General features: G+C 39.0%; 1 protein-coding gene across 1 annotated transcript in view; it reads right to left on the reverse strand.

Moving 5' to 3' along the window:
* SEC24D (SEC24 family member D) overlaps positions 1-14,983 on the reverse strand; it is a 113,412-nt gene that overhangs the window by 76,329 nt on the left and 22,100 nt on the right. Inside the window, exons 7-8 of the mRNA XM_008592122.1 lie at positions 10,228-10,339; positions 6,330-6,457 (exon numbers count right to left, since the gene is read on the reverse strand). Coding sequence (XP_008590344.1) covers positions 6,330-6,457; positions 10,228-10,339 — 240 coding nt within the window. The remainder of the gene's footprint in view (positions 1-6,329; positions 6,458-10,227; positions 10,340-14,983) is intronic.

Raw genomic sequence — 14,983 nt, forward strand, 5'->3', positions numbered from 1 at the left:
CTACTATGTAAACATTTTATTTGGTCTTTATAAAACTTTTCTACCTCCCGATCTTGTGATTGAAGAAACCAGAGTATTAAGTAATTAGGAGCATGAGTAGGGGGGCCCTGGTAATTCAGGGCAGAGCCAGATAGGGAATACAGATCCCAATTCCCAGGCCAGGGCTCATTTTCACCGGACAAGAAAATCCCTTATAGGGCCGGCCCGGTGGCGCACTGCTACAGTGCGCCGCTTGGGAAGCGCGGCGGCGCTCCTGCCGAGGGTTCGGATCCCACGTACAGACCGGCCGCTCACTGGCTGAGCGAGGAGCGGGGGCAACACTGAGGGTTGCGATCCTGTTGCCGGTCCCAGTCCGGTACGGGCGCGACACTGAGGGTTGCGATCCGTTGCCGGGCACGAAAAAAGACAAAAAGACAAAAAAAAAAAAAAGAAAGATACTTTAAAACTTGTTATTTCCTTGATTATAGGTTATACATATCTAAAATCAATGTCCCTCATTTTCTATTTACATAACTATACTTGTTTAGTGTTTGGTTTTTGACTTGAGCAGTTAGATAAATGATAGAGCCATTTATTGACATATGGAAGAATGAATAGGTTTAGGGTGCAGAGATCAGAAATTCACTTTTGGACATGTTAAGATTGAGATTCCTGTGAGGTACCTAAGAAGAGATTTCAGAGAGGTATTTGTATATGCGAATATAGTGCTGAAGATGTAGAAATGTATGAATGAATGAATGAATGAATGAATGAATGAATGAATGAATGAATGAATGAATGAATGAATGAATGAGAGAGTAACAGCACAGTGATTTAGAGTTAAGGACTCTGGTGCCAGACTACCTGGTTTTGAATCCTAACTCTCCTACTTAGCTGTTGACCTTAAGTTATCTAACTCTGTACCTCAGTTTCCTAATATCTAAAATGAAGAAACAGGCTAATGTGAATAAGTAAATGAACATTTATTTTAAAAGTTTATAATTGTGCTCACTAAGTGCCTTACAAATTTTGACTATTATTAATTCTCACCAGCAGCAATAGCAGCTGTTCAAGATGATATTTAGTCTTTAGAAGAAACAGAGTCTACAGCAAGAACAGAGGAGATCCAAAGTCCAAGCTTTAACACACCCCAAAATTAGAAGTCAGGAAAACAATGAAGGGAACTTAACTGTTCACTGCCTGTGAAGTAGGAAAAAATACACGGTCATGGAAGCCTCAAGAGGAGAATTTGTCAGGAAGGCCCAAATACCTGGCAGTGTACAGACTTTCATCCAGCTAGTTGGGGTAGTATAGCTCCAAGTTTCCAAAAGTTAGTGGCTGTCCAAGTTTAGGTCCAGTTAAATGCCCAAAGAGAAAGACATTTTTTGAGAGCATGCCCTTTAGGAACTTCTTCCTGTTATTCTGGCATACCTTTCAGAATACTTATTTTTTCCCTCTAAGTCCATTTCAACAAATAAAAGTATTTCTTTAAATAGAGAATGTCTTCATCCAACTCAGGAGACACTACCAAAAGGGACAGTAATTCTTAAAAACAACATATTCAGAGTAATCCTATTTTTGAAGGTCTAAGGAAAAAGGAAAGCCTTTGTGTAGAGAGAGTCTGAACAGAGAAAATAGCACTTTTAGAATATATTTCCATGGTCAGTATGCAGAGTCTCTAACAACACTGAAAGAATAGAGTGTCTTCTAACAACATTGAAAGAATAGTGTCTTATTTTCTCAAGTACAACTTCTCCCTAAGTCAGATTCCAAAAATAAGCCATTACTCTTACCTCATCTACTTATTCCTTTGAAAAGCACACAGGCTAAAGTACAGCACATGTTTTCACTAAAGAAGAATCTCATGCTAGTGAGGAGGTAGCATTTGGTTAAAACAAATGACTTTGGGAAACAGAAAGCACACCCACTCAATCTGTGCATGAAATGTGTATTTGCATTTTGGGCGAGGCTTGGACTAATGTTTGAAAGCTTTTTTTCAACCAAAAAAATGGAATACCAGGTTTTAATTTCTGGAATACATTACTGAATAATTTCATTGTTAATAGATACTAAGCAATTATAACAAGAAGGTTACAGATTTTAGTTCCAGGTGTGAACAACTGTTAAGTTTTGTTCTGTTCCATGCATATTTGACCCAGGTCAGCTTTTTCATGAGGAGGGATACAGAGAGGTTTTTGCTAGTGTATAGCTGAAAACCACAAAAACTCATTGCCATGAACAAGGGGCACCCAAAACTGACTATTCAGGGACATAAATCCCATATATCTACTCTATTGACACATAATAAGAGTTGCTGCCTACAATATTTTGTTATTTTATACATGCTGCAGGTTTCTTTCAAGGTAGAAATGCTATCTTCTCCTGATTATGAAAATAACAGAAAATCACTATAAAAAGATTCAGACAACAGCACAGGAATGAGTAGAGAGTAAGTGTTCATAGCAATCCCACTCTCATGAAAGAAGGTGTGTCAATGGTTTTTCCAAACATATTTGTAGCAATATATTTTCTCAATTTTAGGATTCGTATTTTAAAGATTTCACATTTCTGAAATCTGTATGCTTCTCAAAATTGATATATACAGTTACAATGTTTCTCTTATTAATATATTATGTTATCCAGCTATTTTAAAGAATTAGGCAGTTCTGCAGGTAGCAATATGGAATGAATGCCAGACATTAATTGAAAAAAGAAAAGTGCAGAACAGTGTGTATGTTATACTATTATTTACATATTTGTTATTTTAGAGCATAGATGTTTATGCTGTTATATGCATATTTTATTTCTAGAAGGAATCACAAAGAACAGGTAAGAGCTGTCTGAAAAGGGGACATTTGAATGTTTATGTTTTACTTATTTAAAAGTGGTTGGCTCTGTAAAAAGCAAAGAACAATACTACACATTGTTATGAATACTTACATATGAAAACACATGTAGGGAGGATATATATCAAGTTCATTACAGTGCTTGACCCTGAAGAGGGAGCGAGGAAAGAAATGTGCCTAACTAAAGGAGACTTCATATATAGCTATGAAGTTTTAATTCTCTAAAAATTATTGTAAGCAAATATGAGAGAATATTAACATTTGTTAATAATGGATAGTGTGTACATGAGTATTATACTATACACTACACCCTTTTGAATTGATATTTTCCTCAAAGACATAAAGTTGAAATAAAAATCTATCTTATGGATACTACACACCCATTGTAATTGCTAAAATTAAAAAGCTAACAATATTGGGCCGGCCCGGTGGCACACTCGGTAGAGTGCGGCGCCTGGGAGCGCGGCAGCGCTCCCGCCGAGGGTTCAGATCCCATATAGAGACCAGTCCGCTCACTGGTTGAGCGCGGTGTGGGCGCGACACTGAGGGTTGCGATCCCGTTGCCAGTCGCGGTACGGGCGCAACACCGAGGGTTGCGATCCCGTTACCGGTCACGAAAAAAAGACAAAAAGGAAAAAAAAAAAAGCTAACAACATCAAATGCTGGAGAGGATGTAGAATAACTGGTACCCTGACACAATGTTGGAAAGATTGCAAATGCTATAACCACTTTGGAAAATGGTCTAGCAGCTTCTTATAAAAATTAACAATATGTACCCCATGAACCAGCAATCTATTCACAGGTATTAACCGAAGAGTAATAAATACATGTCCACGGAAAGATTTGTACAAGAATGTTTCTAGCAGCTTTATTCATAATAGCCAAAAAGTAGAAACAGCCCAACTGTCCATCAGTAAAAAACCAGATAAGCAATCTGAAGTATCCACACGATGAAATACTACTCAGCAATAAAAAGAAACAGACTATTGATACATGCAACAACACGATGGCTCTCTAAAGCATTATGCTGAGTGAGAGAAACTGTTCACAAAATAGTGCATACTCTATGATTCTATTTATAAAAGTCCTGGAATAGGCAAAACAAATCTATCATGGAAAAAAATCAGAACAGTGGTTGCCAGAAAAGGAGGTTGTACAGAGGGATAAAGGTTGACTGGGAGAGGACATGAGATAACTTTCTTTTCTAAGGTGACTGTAATATTTTATGTTGTGATAAGGGTTTGGGTTATACTGGTGTATACATTTGTCAAAACTCAGTAAATGTTTACTTAAGACATGTACATTTTATTATAAATGAATTTTGCTTCAAAAGGAAAAGTAATTTGTAAGCTAATATTGAATACTAGTTAATGATACTCATACTGGAGTATTTACAGCAAAGTGTACTGATGTCTGCAATTTACTCTGAAGTGCATCAGAAAAAAAAAGATGGACTAATGAAAAGATGGATTGATATGTAATAAAACAAGTACAGTTAATTGTAGTATCAATCTGGCAGTTACATAGGTGTTCACTTGAAATTCTTTTAAATTTTCTGTATGTTTGAAAATTTTCATAACAAAATTTTGAGAATAGCTAAAAATACTTCTAGTTAAGCTAGTCCTTGAAAAGCACACACATATTGTATAAGAGCCTTTGTCAATACATATTGGTCTACCTCGTTCTTATTAAGCATAGTGACTTTAAAGAGGAATTTGTAAACACTGTGTTAAATTTCTGAAATCATCATGGAAAAGGCTACATTTAATATAAATAAATAGTGAATGTACCTCTTGATTTGTAAATATGAAACCATACTACATGTAGAGTTGGCTTCTAGGAACAGCTCAATGCTTTTCCCACAACCTATTATAACCCAGTTCACTCTACTCCCAAAAAGAAAAGATGGTAACATTCCATTCCTAAGGAGAGTGAGTAGAGATCCCAAAGGGTAGGAAAACTACCACACACATGGATGCCATCTCTTTTCTTCCTTCTCTCAGGTGACAAAAAAGTAGGCCCCACTAACCACAGCTCCCTCCTCCCCTTCCCACACTGCTCTACCCCCTTACCAGCTGACACTGCCAGCTCAAGAAAGGGAGCAAATCTATTCTCTCTGCAGATGCTCTGCCTCTTCCTCAGATCTGCTAGGTGTGCACTAGATCAGTCTTCCTCAAAGGATCATTAGATCCAAGATTGACGTTTACATTGGGAGGGGAAGCTGGGGCTTGGTCTTTTTTTTTTTTTTGTGACCAGTAAGGGGATCACAACCCTTGGCTTGGTGTCGTCCGCACCACGCTCTGCCAGTAAGCGCACCGGTCATCCCTATATAGGAGCCGAACCCACGGCCTCGGTGCTCCCAGCGCCGCACTCTCCCAGCTTGGTGTCGTCCGCACCACGCTCTGCCAGTAAGCGCACCGGTCATCCCTATATAGGAGCCAAACCCACGGCCTCGGTGCTCCCAGCGCCGCACTCTCCCAAGTGAGCCACCGGGCCGGCCCTGGGGCTTGGTCTTTAATGCAGCAAAAGAAATCCACGGTTCAGCCTAGCTTACTAAAATACTGCAATGGGTTATGGTCCAAGCTCCAGCTGGGAGTAAAGCTTTTCTTCATCTCCTATTTGACTTGCTCTGCTATAGTGCCTGTGTCTGTGTGTGCACATGGAGATCCATCATTCAGGGGCATTAAAAGAAGGAATGGCAGCAGTGCAGGCTGGGAGTAAAGCTTTTCTTCATCTCCTATTTGACTTGCTCTGCTATAGTGCCTGTGTCTGCGTGTGCACATGGAGATCCATCATTCAGGGGCATTAAAAGAAGGAATGGCAGCAGTGCAGAATGGAATTAGGTTATTTCTAGATGTCCTGACCATCCACCAGCAGCATCCTAAAATCACAGATTGTTTGTTCTGCTTTGCTTTGTTTTTTAATCTTAACATTTACTTGTACACATTTGTTAGATATAGTGTGTTGTTTCAATACATGCGCTAATATCACAGATTTTAAGTGTATACAACTTATTTTTTTTCCCCACTTCACTATATATTGGGAACATCTTTCCAAATCAGTACATGCAGATTTATCTATTTCACACTTTCTTATCTTTAAGTAGGAGTTTATGATCGTCTTGGCCCAGCAATAATTAAAACAGATATAGTAAAACCAAGGATCTATCATCTTCTCTCAACAGAACACCTAGATGTCAGGGCTTTGAGACTGGACATAAGGGCCTCATGATAGGTTACGGTGCTTGTCACTAAGTGATATTCCACATTTTCTGTATATTTGCATTGTTACAACAGCTCAAAAAGTGACTCAGTGTATCAGTGTTTGGTGTACAGGATGCCAAAAAACATAGCTTGATTTTCCTAATAAATCAGATGTTTTTGCATTATATAAATATATTCCAGTTTCCTGTTTATAATACAGAATAATGTGTAAGAAAATAATGATGACAGAAGAATTTTGGAACTGGTCAATTACTGATTTGCTATTATTTATCATTCTTACCTCATTTGAAGGAATCGTGGCAAACGGTTTGATGACAGCAGCTAATGGAATCTGAGCTTGCTTAGCCATATCTGATGTGCACGGGAAACAGTATGTTGTGCAGCGGATGTATCGAGGACTAGCATTGCCTGAAACATTCAAAAGGACACACTTAAAATTTGCTTAGAAAGAAATCTGCCCTATGATATTTAAATATTCATAAAGATACTTCTAGATAACGTATTGCTTTATTTCTAATTTGTAAAACTCTCTTCATGATTTCTAAACACAACAACAAAAAGGTAGTCTTCTGCAATTCTGCAATGTATATTCTAAGTACACTATAATTTCTTACAAAATTATCTGAATTCTACTGCAAAGATAAAAAAGAGGTGTAATTATTATTACTACCTTCCATAAGTCAGGTCACCAGGGAGTAGTAGGCAAATTGCAATTTTACATATTTACAAGGTAGGACTTATTAAAAATATAACATTTGAGCAAAATCTCAAAGGAAGCAAGAGATTTACCAAAGCAGATATCTGGGGAAGGAGGTACCTGGTCCAGTAGAGGAACAGCAGGAGGCCTGCGTGGCTGGAAAGGAGCCATTGTGAAGCACAGCAGCTGGTAGTGAGTTTAGAGAAGTAACAGGGGCCAGATCAGGTAGGCTCCTGAGACCATTTTAAGACCTCAGCTTTTACTCCAAATGAACCAGGGAGTCACTGCTGGGCTTTGAGCAGAGGAGTGTCATAATCTGATTCAGGTTCCCTCTGCCTGTGGTTTTAAGAATAGACTGCAATGGGGAAAAGTAGAATCAAGGAGATAGGTTGGGAGGTTGCTGCAGTAACCAGGTGAGAAATGGCAGTGGCTTTATTGCAGTAGAGGTGTTGAGCAGTGGCCAGATTCTGGATATATTTTGAAGGTACCACAACTTATGTGTTGATGGGCATGATATATGAGGTGTGAAGACGGAAGATGTGTAAGAGGGAGGGTCAGAAATGACTCTGAGGTTTTTTGGCCTGAGGAACTAGAAGTATAACGTTGCCATCACCTGAAAAGGAAAAGGCTTCAGGAAGGTAAAGGGGTTTTTTAAGGGGGTGTGGGCAGAGATCGGGGCTCTGGTTTTGGGCATGTCCAATTTGGGAAAGTCAAACAGCAGTGCTGAGTAGACAATTAGATATGTGAGTCTTATTGAGCTGAAGTCTAAGCTGCAGATACACATTTGGGAGTTCTGAGCACACAGTTGGTATTTGAAGCCATGAAACTAGATTAAAACCACTAAGGGAATAACTGTGGCTAAAGAAGAGAAGACAACCAAGGACTGAGTCCTAGGGGCCTCCAACATAAACAGGTCAGAGAAAGAAGAGAAAGCAGCTAAAGGACTGAGAAAGATAAAAAACAAGAGTCTTTTTGTCCTTCTATTATAACATTTATCACATCGTATTAATATTTAGTTCTTTTCTCCTGCCACATTGTTCATTCGTTTAAAAAAAAAGAACTATAGGGGCCGGCCCGGTGGCGCACTGGATAGTGCGCCGCTTGGGAAGCGCGGCGGCGCTCCCGCCCGAGGGTTCGGATCCCACATACAGACCGGCTCCCGCTCACTGGCTGAGCGAGGCGCGGGAGCAACACCGAGGCTTGCGATCCCGTTGCCGGTCCCCGGTCCGGTACGGGGGCAACACTGAGGGTTGCGATCTGTTGCCGGACACGGAAAAAAGACAAAAAAAAATAAAAATAAAAATAAAATAAAAATAAATAAAAAAAAGAACTATGTCTTTTATTCTGAATAGAGGTGGTGAAGTGAATGGTTAAGAACATTGGCACTAACATCAGAACGTCAAGGTTCAAATTCTAGCTTTACTTTCTACGAGCTACATATCTTGGGTAAACTCCTAAGCATTCTGTGCCTTAGTTCCCTGCTCCATAATATGAAAATAAGTTATGGGGGGATTAAATTAACATAAAGTGCTTAGAAGATTGTCTTGACACATAGTAAGCACTTACAAATATTAACCGCAATAATAACATTAATTTGCATATTTTTATTATTATACTATTAATCTCAGACTCGGCATAGAATCCTGGCACATAATAGGTACTGAATAAACATTTTCTGAATGTACGCATGAATGAGTGAATGAACAAATAGAACCCTGCTCTCAGATAGCTCCCAGATTTGTGGGAGAGTCAGACCTAAACCACAGTAAAATTTAGTGTGACAGGGGCAAAAGATACATGAAGCACTACGGGAGAAGATATTGTAGAAGACCTCAAAAAGAAAATATAAATTGAGTTTGGAAGAACTAAGAATTTCCCAAGCAAAGAGATGAGAGTTATACATTCCAAGTACATGTGTTCAATATTTATTGGATGACCATTATGTTCTAGATACTGGGTAAATGTCTAGGGATATAATGGTGGGCAAAAATCAGTCCTCAGTCTTGCAGAAAAAAAACAGCACAGAGTGAGAATCAGAGATATGAGGGGAAAGAGGATGAATTTGGTATAGTTAATGCAGTTGCAAAGGAAAAAGCAGGTGGGAGATGAAGCTGGTCAGGAATGTTCTTGAGGTTGAAAAGAGTCTCAAACACTATTCTATATTTATTTTAAATATTAAATTAAAGATATAAATAAATATTAAAACATATAAACACATCATTAGGTTGAAATAAAACTCCCATTTTTGTAGGTCACAATGGTAGAACAAAAACTCAGCAATTTCATATAGCTCAATTTATTATCTCCCAGTTCTTGAATGCTTTATGAATATATGAACTCACCAAACTAGTTTGGATTGATTCTGAAAGTAATGAGGAACAAGTTATTTTTAGAATACTAAACGAAATAATGTGAATTGCTGTCAATACCAATAACAATATCATCTATAATTTATATCGAACCCTCCTACATATCAAGCCCTCTACACACATATAACCTTACCTACATGCACACACACACACACACACATATGCACACACACACAGTCACCTCTCATACTTACACTGGCTCTCCACATATCACGGATGACAACCATGGGGTTCAGAGAGGTGACATGGGCAAAGCTCACATGGGCAGTAAGGAGGGAAATCTGGATCTTCCAGTCAAAGCCCTTTCTACCCCACTGTGCTGCCTGCTCTATGAGGATAGCTCTGATGGCAGCACAGAGGATGGACTAAAAAGAGGGGGATCCCCACGAGAAGTTGGTTGGCTCACAAACTCTGAGATGAGACAAAAATGCTTGTTTGTATACTGATGTTATACTTCTAGAGTTTAGTAGATGACCCATTAAAAATGGTATATTCAGAATCTCAGGCATCAGATTTCATCAGGCTGTTTTTGACTTGCCATAAATAATAGGGTAATACATTCTTGGGAAGAGCAAACCTGCATGAGCCTTGACAGATATTTAAACCGTCAGTGGGTATGGGACAGAGTTAGTTAGTAGAGACTGAGCACAGCCTCCCTTCATCCAGTTTAAAAGTGGGAAAACAGAACCCCAAATGTTAAAGGTCCTGCTGAAAAAATGTCACTGGGAATAGAACCAGACCTGCTCACTCCTTAAGAGTTCAATCCCCTGCTGCTCTGCTCATGCTACCCTGACAGGTTTCTGATATAGTATATAAATTAAACCAAAGTAGGCTATGGACTAATTCAAACCCATAAAGCAAAATAAAAAATTTTCTTAATCAGATATATTGCACTATACCTCACTAGAAACTCTCTAGACTTCTACAGGCAGAGAACAGAATTCACTGACAGTACCTTCTTGGTTCTTGAGTAATTAACAGCAAATTGGTCTGTTATCAGGTATAAAGGGGTTTCCCATCATTAATAACATTATTGAAGAGTGTCAGTGTATTTATTTTTTAAAATGCTGAGAAATTTTAAAACCTAAATCAAAAGTATTGAAAATAAATACCTTGGTCTTGTATCACACAATCTGTAGTAACCAGGGGAGGGATCTGGCCTCTGGTGTTGGTGGCATAAACTTGTCCTCCTCTGGTGGCTCTATCATTCTCAATCACTTGGATCTAATAAATAAGAAATCAAGAGCAAGTTAAGACTCCTCCACATTCAATTAAAGGAGTGCCCTCGTTCTTCCCTCCCTCCTTTCTTCCCTCCCTCTCATTATTCACACACAAACAAGCAGGCATTTTTTAAATCCCTGTAGTTCATTTCAGATCAAATTCTCATTGAGAACCTACCATGTCTTCAGTTCTTCCACCTTTGTTTACTTTCACAATTTTAAACCAGTAGTTTCCAAATTCTATTCTGTAATTCTCTGAGCTCTGACCTTTCAGAGAACTTTATTTTTATCTAACTTGTTTATTGGGAACACTAGCAAGCATTAAAAAAAAAAAAAGATTCTGATAGAAAAAGAAATTGAAAACGACTGTTTAGAGTACACACTTTTTGCAATTAAAAGAAAACTCTAAAAAGCTAAAAATCATGAAACTGAGAAGAAATGATTTACAATATATGACTTAACTTTTCTCCTCAAATCCCTCTTGATCTCCAATTTGCCTTTTGAGTTTCCCCCACCACACCCCTGGCTCCTCGTGACATACAACACAAACAGTATAAAGTGTTCCAACATGTTTTTGCCTATTGTATAGACGCAGACAGGAGCAAAAGTCCCCAAGTTTTGTCATCTAACTTGGAAACATCTTATATTTCTCTACTGAAAACATTTGTTGATAAAGAACATAAGAGAGAAAAAGAAACGTCTTTCTTTCATAACTGTCTAAGGATGAAAGTTATGAGCTAAATCTAGCAGTACGGAGTTAAGAAAACAAGAAGGAATGTTAATAACTGTCTGTCTTCTCCTTTATCTTCTCCTGTCCCTCACTTGTTTCTTCATTGAAGAAAAGACATGAAGAGGGAAAAAAGTGGGGAGGGGAGGTAAGAAGAGAACAAAAGGGAAGAAACACAAAGAGTGTCCAGACTGCAATAAGAAACTCTGAAGTACATGTAGTTTTTAATATTCCTTAAGGAACCATTTACAATATGAAAACTGCCTCCACCAAACTGAAACATAACCTTCGCCATCCTTCCTTCTCATCCCAGTGAATCCAGGCCCCAGTTGGTATTGACATCACTGGTTTGACAGAATGTTGGCAATAGATTTAGCCTGCCATTACTTCTACATGTCTGTCTTCCTAATTTCACAGGACTTGAATTATTACTAAATTAAGGATACAGGATGTGTTCCAAACATAATTACTATAAGACACAGATGAGACTAAAAGCTACCAAGGCAAGACAAGAAGCAAACAATGAAATCAAAATGCTATAATTGTATTCTATATTTCGACCACAAGGTTAATCGGGTTAATTCAAAATTAGAATAGTTTTAATATTATCAGCATTTATTACAATCATTTCAACCAACAAAAGCCAAATATGAAAGCGAGGTAAAAGCCATGATAATATAATAGTGTGCCCAATATATTGAACCTATATAATTGAACATAAATAGTCTTTAATAGACAACATTTCCAAAAACTTTATTTTAAAATTATCCATTTGCAACTTATAAAGCCCTGTCTCCAAGGAAATATTGTTTTAAGTAATAATTACATTTCTAAGTTAATCCACATCTTGGCTGGAATACTACAGAGAAAAGAGTAGGAAACCATTTGCAACTTATAAAGCCCTGTCTCCAAGGAAATATTGTTTTAAGTAATAATTACATTTCCAAGTTAATCCACATCTTGGCTGGAATACTACAGAGAAAAGAGTAGGAAACACTATAGCAGTTCTAGTAATTGTTAAAAATATACTATGCCTTTTTTATTTACCTCAAATGTGTATTCTTGAAAAACAGGCTTAGGGATAAAACAAAAAACAGAAATTTTAATAGAGATTTTGACTGTGACTTGGTACTTAAAAGGGTTTAGATTTAATAGCCGTGATTCTTGACAATGTCAAAAGCCACCTCAAAAGGCATAGATTTCTTTTTTTTTTTTTCAGAAGATGTGCCACTAGAATTATGTTCACACTTATCTGCTATGAATAGAGTATTCTGGGTTCCTAAAATAGAATCAGCAAAGAGAGGAAAAAAAGAAAGTTATTATCTTGAGATAAATATACAGGAAGGATAAGATGTGTGTGCCACATAAGGAAGGCTGCTTCAAGCAGAATCATTTGAATTTTGGATCAGTGAGGGAAAGAATAGGAAGCATTCAGTTTCTGAATAATCCTCCTGGGGATGCAGAAAGGGAGTGAGGAAGAGTTTTGATGATGACATCAGTTTCCTCACTTTCAAAATGTAGCTAAAACCACCATCCAGAAGGGTTGTAACAAGCACCTGGCTCAGGACTGGAGCACAGCAGGAATTCAGAAAAACATAATTTTTCATGTTTCTTTCTAGAAGGAAGAATTTATTTAGTTAGCAAAAACATGGTACTTTGGTAATAGGAACATAAACAGGCTCCATCTGGCATTGCTATTTCATTACTTTTAAGATAAAAATAAACACTGGACTGATTTGTATGTAGGTATTTTAAGGGTCTTGGATGAATTACAGCATTTACTGCTTACTGCTTTTGTTGTTCATTCATTATGCAGTGGTATGGACAGGGGTGCCAGGGAGACTGGGATGAGCAATGAGAACATGAAGAAAATGAGGACATGAGCCGTGCCCTGCATACATCCAGGGGAAGAGCATCTAAGCAGAGGAAATATCAAGTGCAAAGGCCTTGAGGCAGGAGCAGGCTTGGCATGTCTGAGGAATAACAAGGAGGCTGATGTACCTGAAGCAAAGAAATGGAGAAGACGTGTAAGAGGACTGGACAGAGGTGTGTGTGTGTGTGTGTGTGTGTGTGTGTGTGTGTGTGTGTGTGTGTGTGTGGTGTGTGGGTGTGGTGTGTGTGGGGGTGTGGGTGTGGTGTGTGGTGGAGTGTGGGTGTGGTGTGGGGAGGGTGTGTGGGTGTGTGTGGATGCGTGGTATATGTGTGTGGGTGTGTGTGTGGGTGTGTGTCTGTGGGTACAGGGAGCCAGAGCTGGCAAATGATGGAGGGTCTTGCAGGATGTTGCAAGAACTTTGATTTTTAACTAGAGGAGTACTGGTGGGTTTCCTTAGCCATAACATGATCTGACTTAGAATTGGAATGGACCATCCTGGCTGCTGTGTGCAGACTGAAAGAGCAGGGAGACCACTTTGGAGGCTCTTAGAATAATCCTGGTAGATAGAAGGTAGAGGCTTGGACCAGGAAAAGCAGATAGGGTAAGACCAATAGAATCAGCTGAAGAACTAAATGTGAAATGATCGAGAAAGAGAAAATCAATGAGGACTCCAAGTTTTTTGGCCTAGTGAGCTGGCAGAATGGGTTTGGATCTGGATTTCAGGGAAAGGTCTTGACTAGGAATATCTGCATTCTCATTTAAAAGCGTAAGAATGGACGGGATCACCTCGTGTGGTTCTCAAACTGTAGTGTGCCTAAGAATCATTTGGACAACTTGCTGAAACACACAGATTCCCAGGCCCCACCTCTAGAGATTCTGATTCAGTAGGTCTGGACTGAGGTCTGAGACCATGAATTTCTGATAAACTCCCAGCTAATGCTGATAGTGCTGTCCTAGGAGCACACTTTGAGTAGTGTTGACCTAGATGGAGAAAGGGACAGGTCCAAAGACTAAGCCTTGGGATACTTCTAACACTAGGTCACAGAGATGGGATGAAACCAACAAAGGAAACAAGAAAGAGACACCAATGGGGTAAGCAGAGATGTAAACGAATGGGTGGTGTGAAATGTAAAAGTGTTTCAAGGAGAATGGAGTGAACAGATGTGTCAGTTTGCTCTAACAGGTCGAGTAGGGGAGATCTGAGAAATGGCCATTGGATTTGCTAGTGGGAAGTCACTGGTAACCTGGACAAGCACAGTACTGCAGGTTTGTGGTGATGAAATCAAACATGGAATAGGTTCAGGAGATAATGGAAGGAGATAAACTGAAAAAAATAAATATGAGGGTACTTCAAAAAGTTGATAGAAAGACTTGCATTAACTTTTAATTCTAATTTTCCATGAACTTTTTGAAGTACCCTTGTATAGTCTTCTGGAGGCTATTTTTCTACTCCTTGATTAAGGGTGGTCTTGTGATTTGCTCTGGCCAAGAGAATGCAGCAGAAGTGATGATATGCCAGCTTCAAGCCCAGGCCTCAGGAGGTCTTGCACACTCCTACTTTCCCTCTTTGATCTCTGCCACCATCATGTGAACAAACCCAGTCTAGCCTGCCTGACATGGTCCAGTCATCCCCAGGCAACAGATAAATAGTGCTGTCAATGGTGGGCTGAATAGTGGCCCCCAAAAAGATATGTCAATGTCCTAATCTCTGAAACCTGTAAAAATTATTTCATATAGCAAAAGAATTGATTAAGGATCTTGAAAGGAGGAGCTTACCCTAGATGATCTGGGTGGGCCCTAAATGGAATCACATGTATCCTTATCAAAGAGAGGCAGAGGATTTTTGAGACAGACACCCAGAGTAGAAGACACAAAGACCAGGAGGAAGCAATGTGACTGCAGAAACAGAGATTGGAGTCATGTGGCCACAAGCCACGGAATGTGACCAGACACTGAAAGAGCCAATAAACAGATTCTCCTGTACAGCTTTCAGAGGAAGCACAGCTGTGCCAACACATTGATTTTGGATTTCTGACTTCCAGAACCGT

Source organism: Galeopterus variegatus, unplaced genomic scaffold (genome assembly GCF_000696425.1).
Source record: "Galeopterus variegatus unplaced genomic scaffold, G_variegatus-3.0.2 Scaffold152, whole genome shotgun sequence".
Lineage (NCBI taxonomy): Eukaryota > Metazoa > Chordata > Mammalia > Dermoptera > Cynocephalidae > Galeopterus > Galeopterus variegatus.